At 30.9% G+C, this 23,103-nt stretch overlaps 1 protein-coding gene across 2 annotated transcripts in view; it reads left to right on the top strand.

The window, feature by feature from the left end:
* The window catches only part of LOC145328246 (uncharacterized), a 31,454-nt gene extending 9,370 nt beyond the window's left edge, over nt 1-22,084 (top strand). The window contains exons 4-14 of one of the 2 annotated variants that reach the window (XR_013882406.1): nt 5,314-5,370; nt 5,817-6,028; nt 8,615-8,795; nt 9,203-9,380; nt 11,646-11,847; nt 17,548-17,865; nt 18,138-18,302; nt 19,775-19,869; nt 20,307-20,389; nt 20,608-20,720; nt 21,014-22,084. Coding sequence is in view for 1 of the 2 variants with exons in the window: in XM_080171864.1 (XP_080027990.1) it covers nt 5,314-5,370; nt 5,817-6,028; nt 8,615-8,795; nt 9,203-9,380; nt 11,646-11,847; nt 17,548-17,865; nt 18,138-18,302; nt 19,775-19,869; nt 20,302-20,389; nt 20,608-20,720; nt 21,014-21,158 (1,754 nt within the window). In the remaining variant the exon portion in view is untranslated. Of the gene's footprint in view, nt 1-5,313; nt 5,371-5,816; nt 6,029-8,614; nt 8,796-9,202; nt 9,381-11,645; nt 11,848-17,547; nt 17,866-18,137; nt 18,303-19,774; nt 19,870-20,301; nt 20,390-20,607; nt 20,721-21,013 lie in introns of both variants that reach the window. The other variant, XM_080171864.1, reaches the window with a different exon arrangement.
* The last annotated feature ends 1,019 nt before the right edge of the window (nt 22,085-23,103 follow it).

The raw sequence follows: 23,103 nt of genomic DNA, 5'->3' as shown, positions 1-23,103 counted from the left end.
AATAGCTGTCGATTAAATATGTTACCAACGACAGTTGAAAAATGTATCCTATTTGAAAATTGTATTATCAAAAGCCAAGCCATATTTATTAACATACATAAAACTAGCGGCTACGCCCCTCGAGGCCCCTGAGAAGGGGGGATTTCAATTTGATAACCAAATTATTCATTTAAGATTTAATAAGAAAAAGTTTTAAAAATATTTCTCTTGTGGTGCCACTACCGTACCCTCCCCCAAAATAGTTATAAACATTCCAAGGACCTATGAGAAGCTACCCTGTAAAGATGAACCTTATCGGTTCAGCGGTTAGCGAGTTTCTCCAATATAGACAAACAAACATCTTATTACTTTATTATAAGGATATAGGTTTTTAGCCTTATTATTTTTAACTAAAGCTGTGATTGGTTTTTCTAAAAAACAATGTCCATGAGAAAAAAATACCCGGCTATTCATCTATAATTTTCTCTGATGGGAAAACATTGGGAAAAAGTTTTGTTTAACTAAGTTGAACATTGTTTGGAATATAAAAGACCTTGTTAATTTTAATCATTTTAACAATAAAATTCTCTTAGGAGGTTAGAATACGATATAATCAAATATTTTTAGATTGAAACAGCTTATCTATAACTTTAAGGGCTTATAGTCAATCAGCAGTTGTAAGCAAAATAATTTTTATGTCCTATTACCATTTATAGCTTAATTATTAAAATAATAATTGTTATATAAAAAAAAGTTATTTTTTTTTAATTTTGGCGGTTTTATCCAAAATATGCTATGACGAATTGGACATGAGGTCTTTTTGTGCTAAAAGGCGGGGGGGGGGGGTGTAAAGGGGGGGCAAATTTTTCCATTTTAGTTGGCAGAGTTTATTCTTATTCCACCATATGTCATTTTTTCTTGGACATTTCTCAGATTGGGATTTGCAATCCAGAAAAAAATAAATTAGTTCTTGCAAATTCAAAGATAGAATTTTTTTCCTTTTAAGATATTAGCTCTAAACCACAGAAGGGACAATAGGAAAGTTCTCTTATAGCAAAGCTACCCAGTACCCAATTTAACCTAACCTAACCTAACCTTAAGTAATAAACAATAAAATTAAAATACAAACCCCTAGTCCATCTTCATTCATGAGTGGGGTTTCTTTGTTCAACTAGGTACTCTGTGGAAATATGCGGCGAAATTCCTATTTTTTTTTTTGCAGAATAGCATTATCTGTTCCGTAGGAGACTCAATTTAGTTGGACTACATATACTAAATTTACTAAATTTGTCATCTGGCTTCAAAGTTGATTTACTTAGCATATTTCCCAACTATAAACCGTGGATAATTTATTGTCATAAAATATATTAATAGCTAAGCTATTTTATATCTAACGTGTACGTATTACTTTGTTTATTGACAGATATATTTTAAAACTGATAATACCATTAACAAATATATAAAAATTCCCATATTGAAAATCATGTATAGCACCGTATTACAGACAACTTTCCACTAATATTAAAATAAAAATCATAAAATTAATTGTAGTTTTGTTAGTTTTCATTTTAATATCCGCGGAAAGCTGTATACAATTCAATGCTATAGATAACTATTATCGTATAATATTTTACTGTTCTTTTTGCTACGCGTTTTTTTTCACATTTGACAGATGTCTACAACTTTTTAAAAATCTTCTTATTCTTGTTACTCCAAGTCAAGTCATACTATGTATGATAATTTTTACATTGTCACTTATGTTTTTAAAATTCCTTTTGGTAAAAATGATAGGTTAGCACCCTTCCATTATCTGGGGACTAAAATGGCTTGTTTTAAAGTGCCTTTAAAAGATGTTCAGAGCAAAAACAATGTGAGATTTTTATGCCAGTAAGAGTGAATAGCGAAAGATGTTTTGAAAATAATCAAGTACATGGGTACGTGCTTTCCTTCATAATGCCTGGCGAGCATCCATCCCCATTCCACTACCTTATTTTTAGAATAAATGGAAAATAAAAGGGGAGGGGGTGGTTAGCTTTTTCTTTTTACCTAACCCTGCGGAGCACCCTAGCCCAAACTATACCCTGTATCCAATTTTACATAACCTAATCTAACCAAAAAAAAAACACAAACACACGATAAATTTCAAATCATGGGGGGGGGGGGGGTTATGCTCGACTAAGCAACTTAGGGGAAACCGCCCGTGCTTGTTTATATGTGAATACTGAGTTAAATAAAACCTTTCTTAAGGTCTACCCATTTATATTTACAATAAAAGACATAGACTTGTATTAAAAAAAAAATTGATCTAAAAACATTTTTAGTGGAAATATTTTCATAAGGTTTACAATTCGAATGTTTAGTTTATACTTTTACTTATTGTGTCAAAAGTCGAAACCGTGAGATAGTTTTAATTAATCCTTATCCTAGAAAACCCAAGCTTGTAAAGCCTTTAGACAATACTTTGTAGTACATTAACTACATTAGTGGGTAATAAGCATAATTTTCACAATGAGGTGTTACAAATCATACACAACTACAAGAATAACATCATACATGAAAGCGAAGCTTGAAATAAATATAGCTTTAAAATCATGAAAATATTTGTGAAAAATTGTCTGTAATACATAATTTTTCAGTATGGCTGAGAACTAGTTCTAATCCAGCGAATACTATTCGGTTTTGGAGCCATACTGGAAAATCTCTTTAAAAGTTTTTTTTACCTTGAATGAATTTTCTTCAGAAACAAAAATATTCCTTTTATATTTTTTGCTTTTAACGTATAAAACTAGCAGCAACGAACAAAAAATACGAACAAACGGGCTCCATAATTATAGAAAATCTTCGCTTTAAATAACAATTCAAAAAAAGGTGGGGAACGGGGTGATAATTGTTGGGTAAGATGGATGTGAATAAGGAAGGGGGAGGGGTCCGGGGGTCATCCCCACTCATATGTCATAAACGAAGCAGTGATAACTAAAATTACGGGGTTGAGAGTGGGGGAGGGAGGGGGGTGGTAAAGAGTTATTATATAAAAAGTCTCCTTTCTCCCCCCTTGAACTTTATTTCTCCTTGTCAGCACGTTCAAAGCTTTGGTTTACACAGCGATAGTTAATAGCATGCTTAAAAAGGATTTATTATTCCTTGGTTCTTACACCTGATTATCATTTTCTCTAATAAAGTGAAACCTCTAGCTGGCTTAAATAAAAAATCTTCCCTATCCATCCCATTTACCCCATCCCCCCCCCCTTAAAACTGAATAAACGAACAGACCAACAAATGATTTCCATTAGCAACCTAAATTGACGACAATTTTTCCCCTGTCATATTATAAACATATATTTCATATCCCTAACTAAACTGTTAAAAATCGAAGATTTCTGAGTTGATTCGGCATTATTGAGAATACAAGTTCCACTAGCTGAGGTATGGTTGAAACAAACTACAATCAAATTTTTTGTGCCATTAATCACACTTTTCAGGGATTTCCTTTTGTTTATTCAACTTCACACCTAGTTCTCTCTCTCTCTTTCTCTTTCTCTCTCTCCTTTTCTCTCTCTCCTTTTCTCTTTCTCTCTCTCTCTCTCTCTCCTTTTCTCTTTATCTCTCTTTTTCTGTCTGTCTTTTCTATTTTTCTTTCTCTCTCTTTCTCTTTTTCTCTCTTTTTCTCTCTTTTATATCTCTCTTTCTCTCTCTTTCTCTCCCTCCTTTTCTCTTTCTCTCTATCCTTTTCTCTTTCTCTCCCTCCTTTTCTCTTTCTCTTTTTCTCTTTCTTTCTATTCCTCTCTCTCCTTTTCTCTTTCTCTCTCTCCTTTTCTCTTTCTCTCTCTTCTTTTCTCTCTCTCTCTCTCTCTCTCTCTCTCTCTCTCTCTCTTTCTCTCTCTCCTTTTCTCTTTCTCTCTCTCCTTTTCTCTTTCTCTCTCTCTCTTTCTCTCTCTCCTTTTCTCTTTCTCTCTCTTTTTCTGTCTGTCTTTTCTATTTCTCTTTCTCTCTCTTTCTATTTCTCTCTCTCTCTCTAAATTTATTTTTTTTCACCATCACTTTTTTTCGTTTAATTCTATCTTCATTATACTATTTTTCCTTTTTTTCTTGATATGGTACATATCTCATTCGAATCTCTAACTCATAGTCTTAATCTTCTTTTCTTTCTTTAAATAATTCCTCTTTCTCTTCTTCTATTTATTTTGTAAAATTGCTTATATAAAAAAGTAGAAATCTCAAAAATAAATGTTTAATAAAATATGACAAGTTTTAAGATTCCTTTTTTCTTAAAATACATCATTTTAGATAACAAAAAGTTTAAGTATTTTTTTACTAAACAAAAGATAGCTTTATAAAACAATTAGTTTTCAAGTTACTAAACTTATTTTAGAAGAACTTTAAAATACAATTTATATAATATCTTGCAGTTATAAAGCTAGCTTTTGAGAAGACAGAAAAAAATCCATAAAAGTGACTTCTTTCTTATCCTATTGTAAAATTTTTAGAGAGAAAGGTCCCCCTACTCTATAATTTCAAAATTCTTTTGATAGTTAAATATTTATTTAAAATGTACATACACACATACTATTACTCATGCGATACTATTTATAGCATCTTTTGTATACTAGGTGGTTTATACCAATTCAGATATGTAGGAAAAGTAAATTGATAAAAAAAATATTTGAAAGATAAACCTAAGGTGATCTAGTCTTATAAATTTTGTTTGACCTGTAGGTTAAGATGTGTTTTGTGTTAATTATGTTATTAATGTATTTAAAGTTATTTCTTACTTTGCTTCTGACTTTATAGGTACCTTTAGATTTGGTTCACTTTTTTGGACTAACAAAGTTTACTTAATTCCTGAAAAAAATGCTAAATATATATTTTATTTGGCTAAATATCCTATATATAGGTTAAATTTTAGCCATATGTTTAAATAAACCTGACCTCAAAAATGTAAACTTTTTTGGTTGTGGAGCATCTTTAAAGACTTTTTCTTTTAAATTTTTATTCCTTTCTTATTGTTAGTCCTATTTTATAAGCTTATTTTTTCATAAGAAGGGATCTCGCTAACTGCTAAACCGATATGGTTCTCCTTTACAGTGAAGCATATTATAGGTCCAGGGAAGGTTTATAACTTTTTGGCGGGAGGGAAAATCTACCCACCCAAGAAAAATCATTCCCCAAAAATATGACCCCTCCAAACCAAAAAAAGTTTCTTTCCTTTTTAAAAATAAAATTGAAAGTAAAACGTCAACTTCCCCCATCCCCTCCCTTTTCTCAAGTGTCACTAGAGGCCTCTAGGAACGTAGCCGCTAGTATTTAATTATCAATTTATATTTTCTTTTTTTTTAGATAAAGAAGAGGACGAAGAAAGAAAATCCAGGCAAAGATTAGAGGAAAAATTACAAGGTAGAAATATATTATTCTTTATTCTAACAGCAAAACTACTTAAAAATTCTTTTTTGGATATATCGGTTATTGCCTTATTCTTTTTATGAATGAACTTATAAGTTTTACCTTCAATTTTTTTATAGCAAGAACGAAAACACCCATAGATTAGTTACATTTATAATATAATCATTATATAAAGAGAGGGGAAGAGAGTAAAATAAAAAGAGAAGGGTTTATTGTCCTCCCCCCCCCCTGAAAAATTCGAAGAAAAAAAAAGAGTTAAATTTAGAATTAAAGAGAGGTTTATTTCAAGTCTAAACACTAATATACTCTACTAATAGCATATATTCTAAGAACACTCTACATACTCTAGTATTCAGTTTGAGAAGCAAATACTTATAAAAATGCTAGGCATCTAAAAATTTGGAAGATTATTTGCTGAAATTCAGAATTATTTAACATAGGTAAACATAAAGAAGACACTGAACGGTCAAGATCTCGCTCTCCGCACAACCAATACCGCAGACGCTCCGGCAGCCGCAATTCCTCGCGTCAGGGCAGCGTATCGCCGCCGCGGATAGACGATTCGGCGGGATACAACGGCAGACCGTCGGCGGTTCAGGAGCTTATGAAACCTTTGTCAGAAAATTCGAGTTTATCACACTTTTCGCATCAGGTATAGTTGGTTTTATGTACAATATTTTTATATAAAAGCAACAGGATGTCTATCTGTGTGTATCGAAGGATCTTGCTAATTTCTGAACCAATATGTTTCTCCTTTACAGTGTAGGTTATTATAGGTTCTTGGAAAGTGTACAACTATTTTGGGGTGAGGATTTCGACAGACAAAGTGGATTACAGAGTACCTTCGCTTACACAAATTAAAATTTTAACAATTTATGACAACCCAGATATTTAGGGAAATTTTAAAATTTTAATTAAACCATTCCCCTTTTGACCTCTGCGCTGAAAACCATCCACTTTTTTCATTCCCCCAACTATTCATCAACCCCCCCCCCCCCACCCCAACTGACTTTTTAGCTACTTGATAATATTTGACCCCTGTTTAAAAATTCCCCCTCTCTACTATATCTTTCTTTTGATTACTAAATGGGTGTTTACAAAAAAGGCATAAATTATATTTGATATTAGCAAATATGATTAAATACAATTTTTTCTTTGCGCATTTTCTCTTGTGAGATTGGTGGTACCCTCCTCCAAAATAGTTATAAACCTTCCCCGGACTTATGAGAAGCTACATTGTAAAGGGGAGAACCATATTGGTTTAGCGGTTAGCGAGATCATTCGGTACATACAGATACACACACAGACAGAGATCCTATTTTATTTTATTATAAGGATTAACATCTTTAGTATGCTTGAACTCCTTTCAGTTTTTGCTATTAATTGTTATGTCCGCACACTCGCTACTAAATGGTATGTATGCAACCAAAGAAATTTTTTTTTAATTTCCTGTTTTGGCAATTCCAAGTCCCTGCATGGGGGCTAATTCAGGAATGACAACATTCAATTTGTTTTCAATGCCTTCTAAATTTTTCCATATTGCCGGTTCTCAGCCATAATGAAAAAAATCATAAGTAGCATTGAAATACAGACAATTTTCACGATTATTAAAAAACAAACAAAATATATACCAGGTTTGTTAGTCCCAAGTGGCCAAAGGTTTTAATCCTATAATTTTTATTATAATATCCTTGGAAAGCTGTCTATAATACGATGCGATAAATAACTATGATTTGATCATAAATGCTAGGATTATGAGAACAAAATAGAAATACCTCAAACAAAGCGAAAAGGAAATAATCTTAGAATTACAATTACAGTTACAAATTAAAGAGAAATGAAATGACCTTTATATCATTAAAATGGACACTATAATACTTTAAAAAATTAACCAAAAACGTAAAGTCTATTAAGCTAAGGCAAGTCCTTTAACAAAAGAATAATATAACAGTTTTGGTGCTAAAGATCAGTAGAGTATAATACAGTAAGAACTAATCTAATTCCAAGCTTATGTATAGTTAAAGATACAGTTAAATTACTTAACTATATTAAATGAACGTCGGAAGAAAAGACAAGTTTTTTTTCGATTTGACGTTTGAACAAAAAATCAGCTGTTCTTTTTTTTCAACGGAGTGTCCTTTAAATATAATGTTCAACTAGCTTAGCAAGTTGGTAATTAGTGGTAATCAATTATGTTCATATTGAAAACTTGACTGCCCCTACAGGAGATGTGTTTTCATACAGGTGTTCTTTCATTGGGGCTAAATTTGAGTAAAATAAATCAAGCCACCTCGAATAATCAGAGACAAGGTATGAATAAATGAAATATTCTAAAGTAGGGTTGGGCCGGATATCCGGCTCTATAATTTTTTATACTTTACACCAAAAATCTCTGCTTTTTAAAATTTTAAATGGCTATAATTTTCTTATTATTGAAGCTAGAAGAACATTTTTTCTGAACAAGTTTAACTTTATGTAAATTTATATAAGATTTCTGAAGAAATTTTTTTTTGCTACTTTAGTATCTAGTAATTTGACCGGTTATCCGGTAGTTTGGCCGGATAACCGTATATTTGCCGGATATCCGGCGTTAGCCGGATATCCGGTCGGTTACCGGATATCCGGCGTTTGAAATCAGCCGGATATCCGGTATCCGGCCAAAAAAGTATCCGGCCCAACCCTATTCTAAAGTAATATGATGTCTATCTGTCAGTTTGGATATATTAATGTCCATTTTCATAAAATCATAGGGGGGATATAATCAACCCCCCTAAAATAAAAAAAAAAAAAAATAACAAATATTTTTTTGTCAGTTGTTTTTATAAATACACCAGTTAGCTACTCTCTTGGACAACCATGGGTCTCAAGTTTAGCCTTTGCTTTTAATGCTTTTTTCTTTAAAATAATGACTATATTCGAAAGAAATAAATTTTAAGAACTGTAGGAAAATTTGAGTTATTTTAGGTGCTACATTTTTTATCTTAGCAGGGAGGGAGAAGGAGAAGGGAAAAGGATTATAAATTACACTTGTACCAAAAGTTTTATTTCTACATTATCTTGCTTTCTGGCTCAAAATCTTTGGATACTTAATTGGTTGGTTCCAAACTAGTAGTGCCTAAACTACACAAGGAGTAATTATGCCATCATTGGAAATGAATATAAATTAATTGTCCATTGTCTTATTGTCCCTTAAGATCTCTGTTTATTCTAAAATCATCAAACCGCATATGTGTTTTAGATTCCTGGTCTGTTGTCAAGCCTGCCATCCTCCAGTAGCGCAGCAGTCAAGGAGGAAATCATGCAAAAGTTTTTGTCTGACATACCTGGAGCTTCCGGAGGCTTGCCAGCTGGCCTACCTGCAGGCCTCCAGGTGGCCGCCCTCAATCTAAAACCTGATAACAATGCAAATAAAAATGATGGTAATTTTTTTTCAGTATGGATTGGAAACCGATTAATATCCGTTGAATAAGAAACCGATTATCTATACCGAAAAATCATGTTTAGCATAGAGTTAAAGACAGTTTTCCACAAATATTAAAATAAAAATCATAAAATTTATACCAAACAAAACTGGTTTTATTCTTATATTTTTATTTATTTTAATATCCACGGAAAGCTGTCTATAATACGATGATAAATAGATATTAGAGTAAAATTACTTTAGAAATGAAAATTCTATAATTAAAGGATAATGATGCATTACATAATAATTTTTTCAACATTTTTAACTTAAAAAGAAACTTTAATTGCAATTTTTAACAATACTATTACATAATTAAAGACGCATTAATTGTGTTTAAAATGAAACATTTGATTATTTTTTAAGGCTATGATTCCTCCATACCAAAGAAATTTACACATCCGCTTCAAATCTTCACCGAAAACGCCGAAAAACACGGTGAATTGGCGGGACCCGCTGCCGCTGGTTTTCCTCCCGGCCTTGGGGCAATGCTTGGCGGTCAAGACAACCCGTTGTTCAGCGCTGCACTTCAGCAAATGGCCAGGTATTGGGTTTAAAGATTAGAGTAAAACACTAGAGGGAGAAAGGGTTAAACACTGTATCTCCTCATCGCAACCGTCTTGTGCAACCTTACTATTGGGTCATTGAAAATCAACCAATGGTGTCGCTTATATTAACACAGCCAAATAGCAGAAATTAATTTAGAAGCAGACGAAAGAGGTCTATGAAAAGGGAAGGGAGTTAGTCGTCTGTATATACTATAGATTAAACTTGTAAAAGTAACAGGATGCTTATCCGTCAGTCTCTACCTTAAGACCTCGTTAACCGATGGACCAATATGGTTCTCCTTTACACTGAAGCTTTTAGGTTTAGGGAAGGTTTATAATTTTGGTGGAAAGGGTTTCTCCACCCTCTAAAGATATTTTTTTTTCTTTTTCGTTTTAAAATTTAAATTTGAGGGTCAACTTACCTCGCACCCCATCTTTGCTCAAGTGCCCCAGGGAAAACTTTCCTGAAAAGCAGAACTCAATCTTACCCAACAAATTGTTGAAACATTTTTCTTCAAATGACAGTCGGCGGTTGAAAAAGACATCCAGTTACTTTGTCATGTGCTGCAAAAATGTATACTTGCAAAATTTATTGTTATTGTTCTCAAAAATGTCAAAGGCATCATAAAAGTAAACTATTATTACTTACAAACACAAAATTTTAAACAATTTGTAAACAAAGCTATTTTCAAAAGACTTTTAGTTTTAAGCTTGGTTGGTTTTGCAAGGTTTAAAAGGGGTGGTGATTCAAAATTATTTTCTCATTTTATCAAGTTTCAATATTTTGTCCATAAAAAAAAATGAAAGAAAAGTTAGATAATACCTTAGGTTTAATCAATGTTTCTTAAATATTTACGCATTAAATAATTTTAAGCACAATGTTACTTTTTTTTGAGTTGCGGATTTTTATATTTTTTATTTCGCAGATTTTTTATCACCTCCATGTTTTTGCAAATGACTTTTAATTTTTTGTTATTACAAAGAAGTAATGATAATTATGCCTGGACTAAACATTATAATCCACGGATAGGTATAGGTTTTCCTTTTGTGCTGTTATCATATCAATATATTCTATTCATTTCTCGGCTACTATTTAAGATAGTTAGCTGAATTTTTTTTTGAAGATTCCCCGAGCATTCAGTATATCATTTATTTGGTCCGTTGGTTAATCGGTCATGATCCAGATGACAAAGATGCTGTATAACGGTTTCGAGTTTTCTTTTAATAAAAGCTTATCTTATATCTTTTTTTATGTCAACTGACCATATGGTCTATGACTCACTTTGTACGTTTGTTTTTCCCTACTAGAACATTATGAAACAATATGAATTTCATTCAGAAGAAATTTCCCCGTCCATGAATAAAAATCTATTTTTTACTTTTTAGTTTAGATAAATAGATTTGACAAGGTTTTTAAATGTCTTACGATGATGCAAGCAAATTATGGCAGAGACTAATTCTTTAAACAAGAATGATTGCATTATTACTTACAAAAGCAGCGAAACTGTACCAGAAATAAAAAAATAAGGCTTATCGATATTGGCAAAAATCTTTTTAATCAGGGCCGTCAAAACTTTTTTATGGGTGTAATCTAATGTATTTTTCAAAATTTTGTGGGGGTAAAATTAGGGGTTTAAAGCCTAAGGGGGGTTAATACCCCTTCGCCCATCTATGGCTGACATACAATCGAATTCTTCATGCTATTATCCAGATGATAACATTAACATTATTCATGTCGACTATTTGTCATTAATTAAATGAGGTCAGTAGTGATATATATCGATAAAACAATATTCAAATGAAATGTTATTTTGATAAGTTTTTAAATGAATCCTTACAAAAGTAAATAACTTATACAACAGCTTCGCTACTTTACATGTTTAGAAATTTGTAAATGTATTTTGATTATAAATTGTATTTTTATTTCTCATGTGAATTTTATTTATTGTTCTGTATTTATAATTCTAGTAATTTTATAATTTTCATATATTAATTTTCTGAAATTTCCATTTTTCTAATTTTTCCCTTTATTTATGTACAAAACTTTCAAATCTAATATTTAATGATTGAGAAAGAATCAAATTAAGGATTAAAATTAAAAACAATTTTTGCCCTTTTATTTTCATAAAGAAAAGCATACATTCGCTTAAAAATAATCATATTTAATACATTTTAATTAATCTTGTTGAAAAGTATTATCTTAGTAAAAGAAATGTTTATGAAAATGTCTTGGCATAACTTTATATTCTTAAATGTTTTAGGGACACTGAAGAAAAAACACGCAATTTATCACCAGCCCTTCTGCAGCAGGCGCAGGCAATCCAGTTTCTGGCACACCTGCAGAGCATCCTGCTACTCAATCCTGGCCTTCAGGCAGCTGCTGGTGGTCATCATGGCGGTCCACAAATGCCAGGTGGCATGCATCTTCCAGGACCTGATAGAGGTTCACCACATTCTGCGAAGGTAAAAATTTAATTTTGCTTTAAAAAAAATAAAACGAGAATTTTTAAGCTTTTTTTCTTATAAAACTAATATTTTAACTTCGTGTTGAGTTTTTCTCATACAAAATATAACTAATTATGAATTTCCATAAAAGGCAAGAAGGGCCTTTTCTTCATGAAAAATTATAACCACTTTTTGTTTTATATTCGAAAAAGAATATTTCAATATAAAATATATAAATTTCTTATGCTCTAAAGCATCATCGAAAAAAAATTTCTTTTTTAAAGTGAACCATAAAAAAAATATTATTGTTTAAACTTTTAAAGTAACCCTAAAATGACTCCTTTCTTACACCAAAATTTGGGTGTGTATAATCCCAAATTTCTACACAATGAAGAAAAAAAAACGAAATGAGATTTCCAAATGCATTCCAATGCATACTCAGAGTTCATATAATTTAATCCTCACCACCTCCAACGCGAGATGTTCTTGTTATCCAGAAATCCAACCCCAAACTACCCCCAACTCTGTTGCTTTATGATAATAGGAACATTTGTTCTTCACTAGAATCTTGGTTGAAAAATGGTCTGGCGAAGTTAAGAAGGAGGGACATCAAATTTGGGAGGTTTGGATACAAATATCCTAATTTGAGAAAATTACCGAAAATGTGGAAAAAGACCAAAATTGTAAAAAATGATTATTCCAGTATGGCTTCGATACCGATTAATCCATGCTGAAAAATCATTTATAGCAACGTATCACAGACAAGTTCCCACGAATATCAAAATAAAAATCATTTAGTTACCTTAGGCTGGAATCCTGGGCTGGCACAACTGGTTTCAATTTTATGATATTTTATTTTGTTATCCGCGGAAAGCTTTCTTTAATACGATGCGATAAATATGATGTTATATGAAGACGAAAGTAACATAAGTCGGATGTGTTTTTCTATATTTTCTGCAATTAAATAACAAAATAAAATTTAACCAATAAGATTTTTTGAAGGTTAAAGCATTTTTTTTTGTATCACAATTTTGAGATATCTGTGTGACAGGACCAAATTATCATACTCACTAAAATATTCACCTTTTTTATACCTTCCTGTTTCCTAGATTTATTAAAATCCGAAGTATCACAGTACAATTTATACCTTTCCCTTACTATAAATGTAATGTTATGTTATTGAAAGGAAGGTTTTAGAAATAATCTTGAACAACCCCTTCAATTTAACTTTTCAACAACAATTTTCAACATTTTTATATTCAAAGGTTTAAGATAAAGGAAAGGCCAGGTCGACAAATTTTGCACAGTTTTGCCTGAGCAGAATCATTTCATGGCTGCAGTAGAGGCCATTTAAGCGAATCTGCTAGTTGTCTTGCGGCGTTTATATGAAACTGATACAAAAACCATCAGAAAAACGGAGATATGGAAAGTGTCATGTGTGACGTCATAAAAATAGGTCTAAAAAGGATGGATGAAAGGAGAAATATGAAAGGAACCCCCTAAAAAAGAGATGGATTTAGACGTATTTTATGACGTCACACTTGACACTTTCCGTTTCTCGAAAAAAACAGCAAAAATTAATGCTATTATTAAGTTTCAAACCATATTTTTAAAACTTTTTTCCAACTTTATCTAATTTTAAATATTAAAAGCAATTATAATTTATAAATGTTATAATTATTTATTACTGTGCTGCTCGCAGTGGCGCGTGACGGTGTAAATGGTTCTAATAAAATATATTTTGCATGATTAATTTAGACAAAAATATTTACCAACCGCCAAATTCTCATATTTAACCCACGGATGAAGGATTGTGTTTATTTTATCTTTGGTTTGCATATTTATAGGGTAACTAAAAAAAACAGTTTTTGATCTTAAGTTTCAGTTAAGATGCAAATGTAGAATTTTGAAGGCAAATATTTTTTTGTGAGATGACTTTTCCTTTCAAAACTTTTAGCTGTATCCTAAAATATAATTTCTCAACCCCTTTATCCATGTATTCAAAAAATGTATTTGGTTGGTATTGTGTGTGTGTGGCGGCAAAAGTTGAAAATCTACTCGCGCCAAAAATAAATTAATTAGCGCATTTTTTTACTTTTTAAAAATTTCAATTATTTGGAGGGCTTAGGAAGATTTTAGACTTAGATAGCTTTTGCTGATGAGAGATTGGAGATTTTAAAGAAAATCAAGGATGAAAATATCCATAGAAACATATCTCTAGGCTTTGTTTTGAGGTAAATGAAACACAAGATTGAAAAAAGGGATTATACATTATTTTGCAGGAGGGAGGGTGTGAACATTGGACTGTAAAATGTACCCAAATTTTTTATAAACTCGTTTTTTTATTCATTCACCTAAAAACTTTGAGTACTTTAATTGAATGGTGATTGGTTGATTCCAAACTGTTGAACCATTAACTTTGATCCACACAGAAGGAATACAAAAATACCCTTTTAGAAAGATAAAATTATTGGTTGAAAAGTAATGACACTACTGGTTTGTGAACCAACCAATCAAAGTTCATGATAGTAAATAAAGTTCATAGGCGAACTTATAAGAAAAAGTGAATGTAAAACTTTGGGAATTAGTACAGTCCAATGTCCCCATCCCTCCTGCAAAATATAACTTACAACATCCTTTTTCTGTATACAATAACAAAGTATTAGAACTAATTTTAGAAAAGATTCACCATTTAAAAATAAGAACTTCGAGGCTAATGGTTGTATAACTTCCAAAGATGAGAAAATACAAAATTTCGAAAGTAATTAAGTTTTGATATATTTAATATGTTAAAATTAATTCAGTTATTGAATGCAAATATATATATTTAATAATAACAATACCTTTTGTCCTATAAACTAATTACTTTAAGGTAAAAAGAATTGTTAAATAAACGGAAAATATAAATATTATAAAAGTTGATAAATAAATTAGCAGTCTTTATAGTTGTCAACTATTATAGCAAACAATTTAAAAACATGTTTTGTTTTATCTGGAATATTCAAAACAACATAATATTTTAAATTCTTACTGTATTATAATTAACTGGTAATTCTTAATACAAAAGTATTTGCAAAAAAATCTTCAAACTGAAAAACATTGAGGGAAAAAAATCTTCCAATAAAAACATTCAATAATGTTTTACGATAATCTTTATATTGTTCAATGTAAAAAAGTATTTCCTCATATATATATGTATCATTTTTACAAAAATTAGAAAGTATATTTTATATTAAACTTATCTCTTCCTTTATCATAGCAGAATAATAAAAAATAGCACCTCTTTTTAATATCTCTATTCAAATATTGAGACAAAAGACTGGAATTTGAAAATATTAAAAATTAATATATTAATATGTATTAAGGAGCCGGATTTTGGATTTTAATTAAATAGTCAAGAAATTAATAACAATTATAAATTTTAAATTAACACGAAGTTAAATTTTATCATTCTATAATTTATGAAACATAATGCTAGTACAACTGAAACTGGAAGGAGCCTAATAAAAATGACATCACACAATAAAAATGACCAATGATAGGCCAGTATAAATTGTAATTGACCAATGGTAAAATGTATACTTTTTATTATTGGTAATTTGTAATGTATGACGTCATTTATTATAAGGATATATAAGCTGCTTCTTGAAACTGAAATTAAAAAGCACATTCTAATAATCTTTTTCATAAATAAAGCAAGCTTGCAAAATAATCTTTACATAAAACATGTTTAGAATTAAAATATTTGATGTTTACCAGAAAGTTTTGAAGTCTTTTTATGATTTAAAAGTAAATTAAGTTATTTTGTTATAAAAGATACAAATCATTGTGTAAAATTTTGGTTTTAAAAACTTTAGAAATAGTATAAAGAATTTGTTGTTGGTTCTAGTTTGAATACTTTGAATGTTGACACCCCTAACATTATCCCTTCAACCCTGTCTTCGTGAAAAACAGCTAAAAAATATTTTTAGCCAAAAAAAGAGATTGTTCGATAAAATTTGTGTCAGCATTTTCTTCGGACGTGATTTTATTGAGCTTGTTATTAGAGTAAAACTTAGATGGGATAGGGGTAAAATAGCTGTACGTCCCCTTCCCAAGGACCCTGTGTCGACTTTCAATTGGGACTTTAAAAATCAACCAATAGCGTCGGAAATATTAACACAGCCAAGTCGCTACAAAAGAGCAGAAAACAATTTGCTAGCAGACAAATCCAGGTAGTTGTCTGGTTTTACATCTATACTATAAATTTATTAGCTTGTTTAGGTAGTTTAATGGTAAATAAAACGCTTTGCTAAAATATATTCACACTTCAAACCTTACTCTTAACATATTCAGAGAGTGAGATAGAGACAGTGAATGGTTGTATTAGCAAAATATGTTTTGGCAAACAAAATAGTTTCTTGAAATTTAGTGGTTGATTATTTCAAAACAATAACAGTAGCAGTCTTAAATTTCTACAAATACTATTAATTATTGGAACAGTAAATTGTTTTGCTGAAAGATTCCCAAACCATTTTATTTACAAAATTGTATAAAAATAGAATGAATACACTGCATAAAATATAAATAAAGGTGTGTTCTAAAATCTAAGATGTAAACATTTTCAGGATTGAAAGGAACAATGATAGATAATTTTAAACTTCTTTTTTTACATTTATAAATTTTAAATATAAAAAAACTATCAGTCTATATCTATAAAAATATGTATTGTGTTAAAATCTAATACTACTAGTTGCTTTGCCCCTATTCTTTAGGGGAGGGTAAAAGAGTTCATGAAAATAGCCTAAACTATATCAGACATTTGTAAAGCTTCCTTGCAAAGTACAATCAATTTAGACCAGCATTTTATAGAATTTGTATAAACATATTCAAGATGGATTTGGGTTTACAGCACTTTAATATTTGCATCTAAAGCTTAAAAAGTAACATATTGACTTATTATAAAAAATTGCAAACAGATTTGCAAGATTATTTTATAATCTAAAAAGATGCATTTCAAAAATGCACAGCGTTTTCAAAAGTGGTGTTTTCACATTGTAACTTAGATGTTTAATGGGGGAGCTATTTGTTAAATAAATAGATAATTTAATGAATAAGTCATAATATGTAAAAAATATATTGTAGATTCATGTTTAAAAATTTGTTTTTACTCACAAAAAAATCTATGCATTTAATAGAAATGAATTATTTTCCATTTAAATTTTACCATTTTTACAGGAACGCTTATTTTTATTTTTGTGTACCTCAACTCATTTATCTGCTTGACTTGTAGCAAGATTACTGAATATTAATCCTATGTGTGTGGGTGCTAGCAAGAACCACAGGGATACATCCTTGAAAGTAAAAAATATATAAGTAAATTTATTAACGTGTTTTCAGATTCAGTATTCAGTGGGATATATTTTTGATTGATACATTTTACAAATCCCTTCGTTTTTGACAGAGGTTCAACTTTGAGGAACATTGCAAATTTAAAAAAAGGATTTGCCATTTTTTTAAGAGTTAAGATTAAGATAAAGGTTTTTCTATTATATGTTCTTGTATTATGTTTTTAAGCAAACAAAAAGAACTATTTGATCAAAATTGAAAGCACCTATTTTTGAATGGAAGTATGTACATAAACAAATTTTTAAAGATAATGCAAAATATTTTGTAGTCTATTGAAATAGAGATTTGTTCTAATCCGTTCAATAGATCTTAATTTTAAATTATTTCCAGGGTCAGAGCAAGGACAGATTCGGCGGAGGACCCAACTCCCGCCAACACCATCTTCCCTTCCCACCATCTGCCGCCTTCCCGCCGCCGGGCTCGCCCAACAGCCCGTTCAACTTTCCACCGGTCAGCAGCATGGCCTCGCTTGTGTCTCCCGCCGGCGGCTCGGCCGGTGGACATCCGCTGGGATGGACGAAGCTGCATCAGACCGCCAGGAGGCCCAACCGGCTGGATTTGCCTCCAGATGAGTCAGCGAATTTGGAGGAATTGGAGGCGTTTTCAAAGATGTTTAAACAGAAGAGAATTAAGCTTGGTTATACACAGGCAAGTAATAATTTTAATAAACACGGTTAATAAAAAAGAAAATATATTTGTTTTTAGAAGGGAGAGAGTGGGGTCTTGGTTTCTAGATTTTCAACCTTTGAGTGTATTCTAAACTTGAGGGATAAAAGATTTTGTCTTTAATAGATACAGATCTTTGTTTTAGTTTGAAAAATAACATATGTTCTTATTATGACACTTAATAAAAACTATTATGCCTACAAATTTTCTGATAGTCAAAAATTAACTCTTAGATCACGAACTTTTCTTTACAGGGTGATGTTGGATTAGCCATGGGAAAGCTGTACGGCAACGACTTCTCCCAGACCACGATCTCCAGGTTCGAGGCCCTGAACTTGTCATTCAAGAACATGTGCAAGCTGAAGCCCTTGTTGGAACAATGGCTGAAAGACGCTGATGCCAACCATAATACCCAGCAGGTATACAGGCATTTATTGACATTTTTTTTATATATTTATTATACTATGGTGTCGTTGTTTAATGCTCCTATTCAAGATAGAAGGCTGAAATTTCTTGTCAACATTTCTATCACATTGTTGCATATTTGAATAAAAACACTCATGGCTGTCGGACTACTTTAAAGCAATATTTGTCCTATACGACTAATTTCTTTGGTGTTTTTGGTTCGATTTACAAAAGTTTTGCGATTACTATTATCAATAACTTATATAGGTAACCAGTAGTAATTGATGCTTCATGTTTTTATGAAAAAAAAATCAATATGCACTAATTGTTATTGCATGATTTTAAAATCAATATGGAAAATTTAATCAATTCGAAATTAAAATATAAAAAACAAAGAAATATTTTTATTTTAAATTATACATTATTTATGTTATGTACATAAGCATGAACAAATTTATTTTCAACATACATAATAATCATTAATTTAAAAATGAATTTGGCAGGAAATAATCTCCCCCCCCCCCCCTCCTTACGTCTCCCTTTATGTAGCTAAAACTTAACAAAGATGAAAATAACCTTTAATAGCAAGACAAAAAAATTAATCACTCTTAAAATATGAAGTTAAGAGTACCTGCTCAGAGAAAAAAATGTTGGCCTGATAATTTAAGGGTTCCCGGTTCAAGCCCCGCCACGTGCAAAATTAACTCTGATGAATTGAGCCGTACTGATGAGCCCTAAAAGGGCGAAACACTGTGTCTATGGATATGTATAATATATATTTTTACGTTTTATGGACGAAGTTTATCATACAGTAGATGCTTAATCTTCACACAAAAAAATCTTCAGTTTATTTATCTTTAATAATCTTCAATTTACGTATTGACGGACGTACAAACATTAAGACAATATAGTAGCTTCGCTACTAAAAAACATAAATAAAAATGATTAAATTAATAGTCCACGGAGTGGTATGTTATTTATTAGCTATTAATAGAAATATGAATAGTTTTTACTGCCAAGTGATCTTGTTAGTATAATTATGCTACAAACCAATGAATTTTTTCATATAAATATGTAGCAGATTAATGTATTATTATTATATTGATGGCATGTTTTTATCAAGGTTTTTACTTTCATTTAGTAATAAAAAGTTACATAGTTTATATGGTTCATTTGAGATTGCCTAAAACTTTATGAACTGTATCATATGAAACCCCCATAATTTTTTTGGCGCTTCACGCAATTGTTAAAAGTTCGTGGCTTTCGTTTAAAACTACTTATTTCACATCTGACATCACCCCCCCCCCCCCCCCCCTCCACATTCGAACTACCCCCCATCATAATGAGATTTTGAACTTTACTAAAAAAAGTGCTTAGACGTCATGGTATTAGTTATATGCAAGTTTTAAAATTAATACTATTCCTTTATTTGACTGACAGATATTGTCTTAAAATCTAACTTTATCTAACTTTTTATTATTTTTAGAATCAGTATATGAGCCCTGGCCTGCTAACAGCTGCCCAACAAGAAGCTATCAATAAGAGGAGAAAGAAAAGAACTTCTATTGACACCACAATTAGGTGATTATTCATTTCTAATTCAGAAAACGGTTATTAAGTAGCTTTGCCATTTTCCAGTATGAAACATATAATAAACTCTATGTAAAACTATACAGACCATTCAAAACCATTTAGCTTTAACAGCTATTACATCTTGTCAAAGGTTGTACAATCAATAAATCGTCTGTAATGCAGAGAAAGTGCCCAAAATAAACCAAATTCAGTATGTTTTAAAACTGACGAAAGGTTGCGTGTTTTTTATTAAATATAAATGAATGTTGTTTGTCAACACACTTCTTTTAAATTAATATTTGGAAGGCCTGACTTACCATTTTTTTTAAAGAAATACACAACACTGGCACAACATTGTGCAGGCCACTACATTAATCCTTAAACCATTCAATATCATTGTTCAAATACTTAAAAATTATAATTGTATTGTCTTTTTCAAAGGATAGCATTGGAAAGAGCCTTCAATCAGAATCCAAAGCCCACTAGCGAAGAAGTTTATTACATCTCGGAATCTCTAAATATGGAAAAGGTAAAATTTTTATTATTTTTTGGTAACTTTTCTGTTTTTATCTCTTACTCATCTTTGTATAGTTTCTCTTTCTCTCTCTCTAACACTATCTCCATCTCTCTTTTCTTTCTTTCTCTCTCTCCCTCTTTCATTGCTCCATGTTATCTCCTTTCTATCTATTGTTTATCTTTTCCTTTTTAATTATTTTATTCCTTAAATGTTTAACTTTTTTGTCCTAGGAGGTAGTAAGAGTCTGGTTTTGCAATAGACGACAAAAAGAGAAGCGTATGAACCCTAACAGCTCCATGTATGAGGGCTCCAGCCCCAGCAGCAGCTCTTCGCCTGTTTCTAGGTAGGTTTTACAGCCCTGCAGGGGTTAATTTGGTCAATTTAAAAGATTTCTAAAGGCTCAACAAAACTATTCTAACTGAAAAAAGTATTTTCTTGAAACTTTTGTACGATTCAAAAATTTGAATTTTTTCTCTGGATTTTTCTGGAAACTATAGATTTTAAAAGTTGTATTTATAAAATACTTATATTCTATATTCTAATTTGTGTATACAAAACCCTAAAAATTATTGGTTTGTTTATTTTTACTTCGAAATACAATCACTAAAAAAACTTCTGCATTCTATTTTTTTTCAGGAGCAATATGAGTCCCGTGGGAGTACCACACTCCCTGTCCTACGGCTCCTCCCCCCCTCCACCCCAATCTTCCCCAGTGCCCCTTGTTTTTAACCACAGCATCTTCAGTGATGACCATAGACCTCCATCCGCTGCCTCCAGTTAGATTAACGTATCATGTGATGCATTACTCACCATCTCTAAAAACCTACCGATCACTATTAAGACTTATAGAGCAGCTATGCTGTTCAAGAGTTGAAAACCTCACAAACTTATGACAAGTGATTTTTGTGTCCATTAATTCTGAAAAAATGTATCCAAGACAAAAAAAAATCCACCAAAAACCTTCTTATAAATGTGATTTTAAAGAAAGACTTCAGTGAAAGAAATTCATACAGTAGATTACTAGATAGAGACTTAATTTCAAAAATAAGTGTTGTTAAAATATGTTCCTTATATTTTTTGAGACAAAATGCAAAATTAAGGTAAAACTGCACAAACCATTCAATGTAAAAAATATCATTTAAAAATGAATGTTTTAAAAGTATTTTCAATGCAATATCACCACTTTATTAATGTATAATTTCGTCTTATTCAAATGTAATGAGACATCTAGTGTCAAAATAAAAGACTAAAAGGTTTCTTATATTAATTTCAATTCTAGTTTATTAAAACTCCCAGTGAAATAGATTATTTTTTAAGAATATGATTAAATTTTGTTTTTGTTTTGTTTTCTTTATAAGAATACAAACTTGTTGAGTTTTTTTATCATGTTGTATGTGTAAATGTGATATTCTTAAGATTTAAATTTTTTCTTCCAATAAGTATGTTCAAAAATCTTTTTAAATCGACAAACAAATTTCTTTAAAATGTTAAATTTATAAACTTTCTCTTGATGTGATTTAAAGCTCTTCCGAAAATGTTAATTTATAAATCAGTCAAATTATAATCACAGACATGTTTCTCTTTTTTTTGTATCCATAAACATTTCGCTTTGAATTATAAGTATATTTTGGATCAAATTGTAATTGAATAAAAAAACTTTTACAGAATATATTTCTAAAAGTTTAAAGTAAAAAGATGAAAAAATTTGTTTAATCTTTTCCGTCAGTCAAAAATAATGAATACAAAAGCACAACAGTTTTCAGTCAATATAGGGTTTTCAAAAAAATAATAATTCAAGTTAAATCTTACTTTCCTTTAACTTTAAAAAGCAATTTAAAACTATAAAATTATTATATTTTTTTTTTAATGTTTGTTAAATGTTTGTATGTATGTTAAAACTTAAATGTTATAAATTGAAATTAATGTTTTTTTGTGAATAATTGGTTAGAAATAAAAGAGAATAAAGACTGAAATGTTTTTAGATTTAACTTTGACCTCTCAAAAAAAACATAGTTTACGTTGGCTGCAAAAATTGATTTATTATTACTTGGAAGTTGGATCTTACACCATTATCTATTAAAGTAAATTCGTAGCTGGCTAAAATAACGCTTGAATAATCCACCCTCTTTACCCCATCCCCTCCCTTGCTACTGGATGAACGAACTAGCGAATACGGAAATTCCATGTGAGCAACTTAAATTGACAAAAAAAAAATCTTTGTTATAATGCCCACGTATGTTCTGTAAGAGATTCCTTGAGATTGTTTTTTAAAAAAGTCGGAATGCGGCTGTGATTTATTTCTTTTCTGAAGGATTTTGCTGATTTGCTGCTATGAATTTAGCAGCTGTATAGTGGCCAGCCACACATAATGCAGCTGGCTATTTGCTACTGCTATTGTGGATTGACCAAAAAAATAAGAAGCTCAACCTTCTAAATAGTTTGATTATATCATCAATTTCCTTTGTAAAACCTTAACAGGGACAATAACAGCCAAAATGTTTGCATTCAGATGGGTGCAGAAGGGGGTGGGGGTGTATCCATCCTCCCATTACAGCCAGGGGGTGTATTAAGTTAAAAAGCACACCCTTTGAGACAGTACAGGAGGGTGTAGAATTTTTTTTTATATATATGATTGTTAAAGTAGAACATCAAGCTAGCTGTATCTGACGTACGATCCTTTGTCCATAAAAGCTTTGCTTTTTCCAAAAAAGAGTTATGAATCAGCT

This window comes from Acartia tonsa, chromosome 9 (genome assembly GCF_053477335.1).
Source record: "Acartia tonsa isolate MP-2025a chromosome 9, ASM5347733v1, whole genome shotgun sequence".
In the NCBI taxonomy this organism is placed as follows: Eukaryota; Metazoa; Arthropoda; class Copepoda; order Calanoida; family Acartiidae; genus Acartia; species Acartia tonsa.
This window is presented reverse-complemented; position numbering and strand designations above follow the sequence as displayed.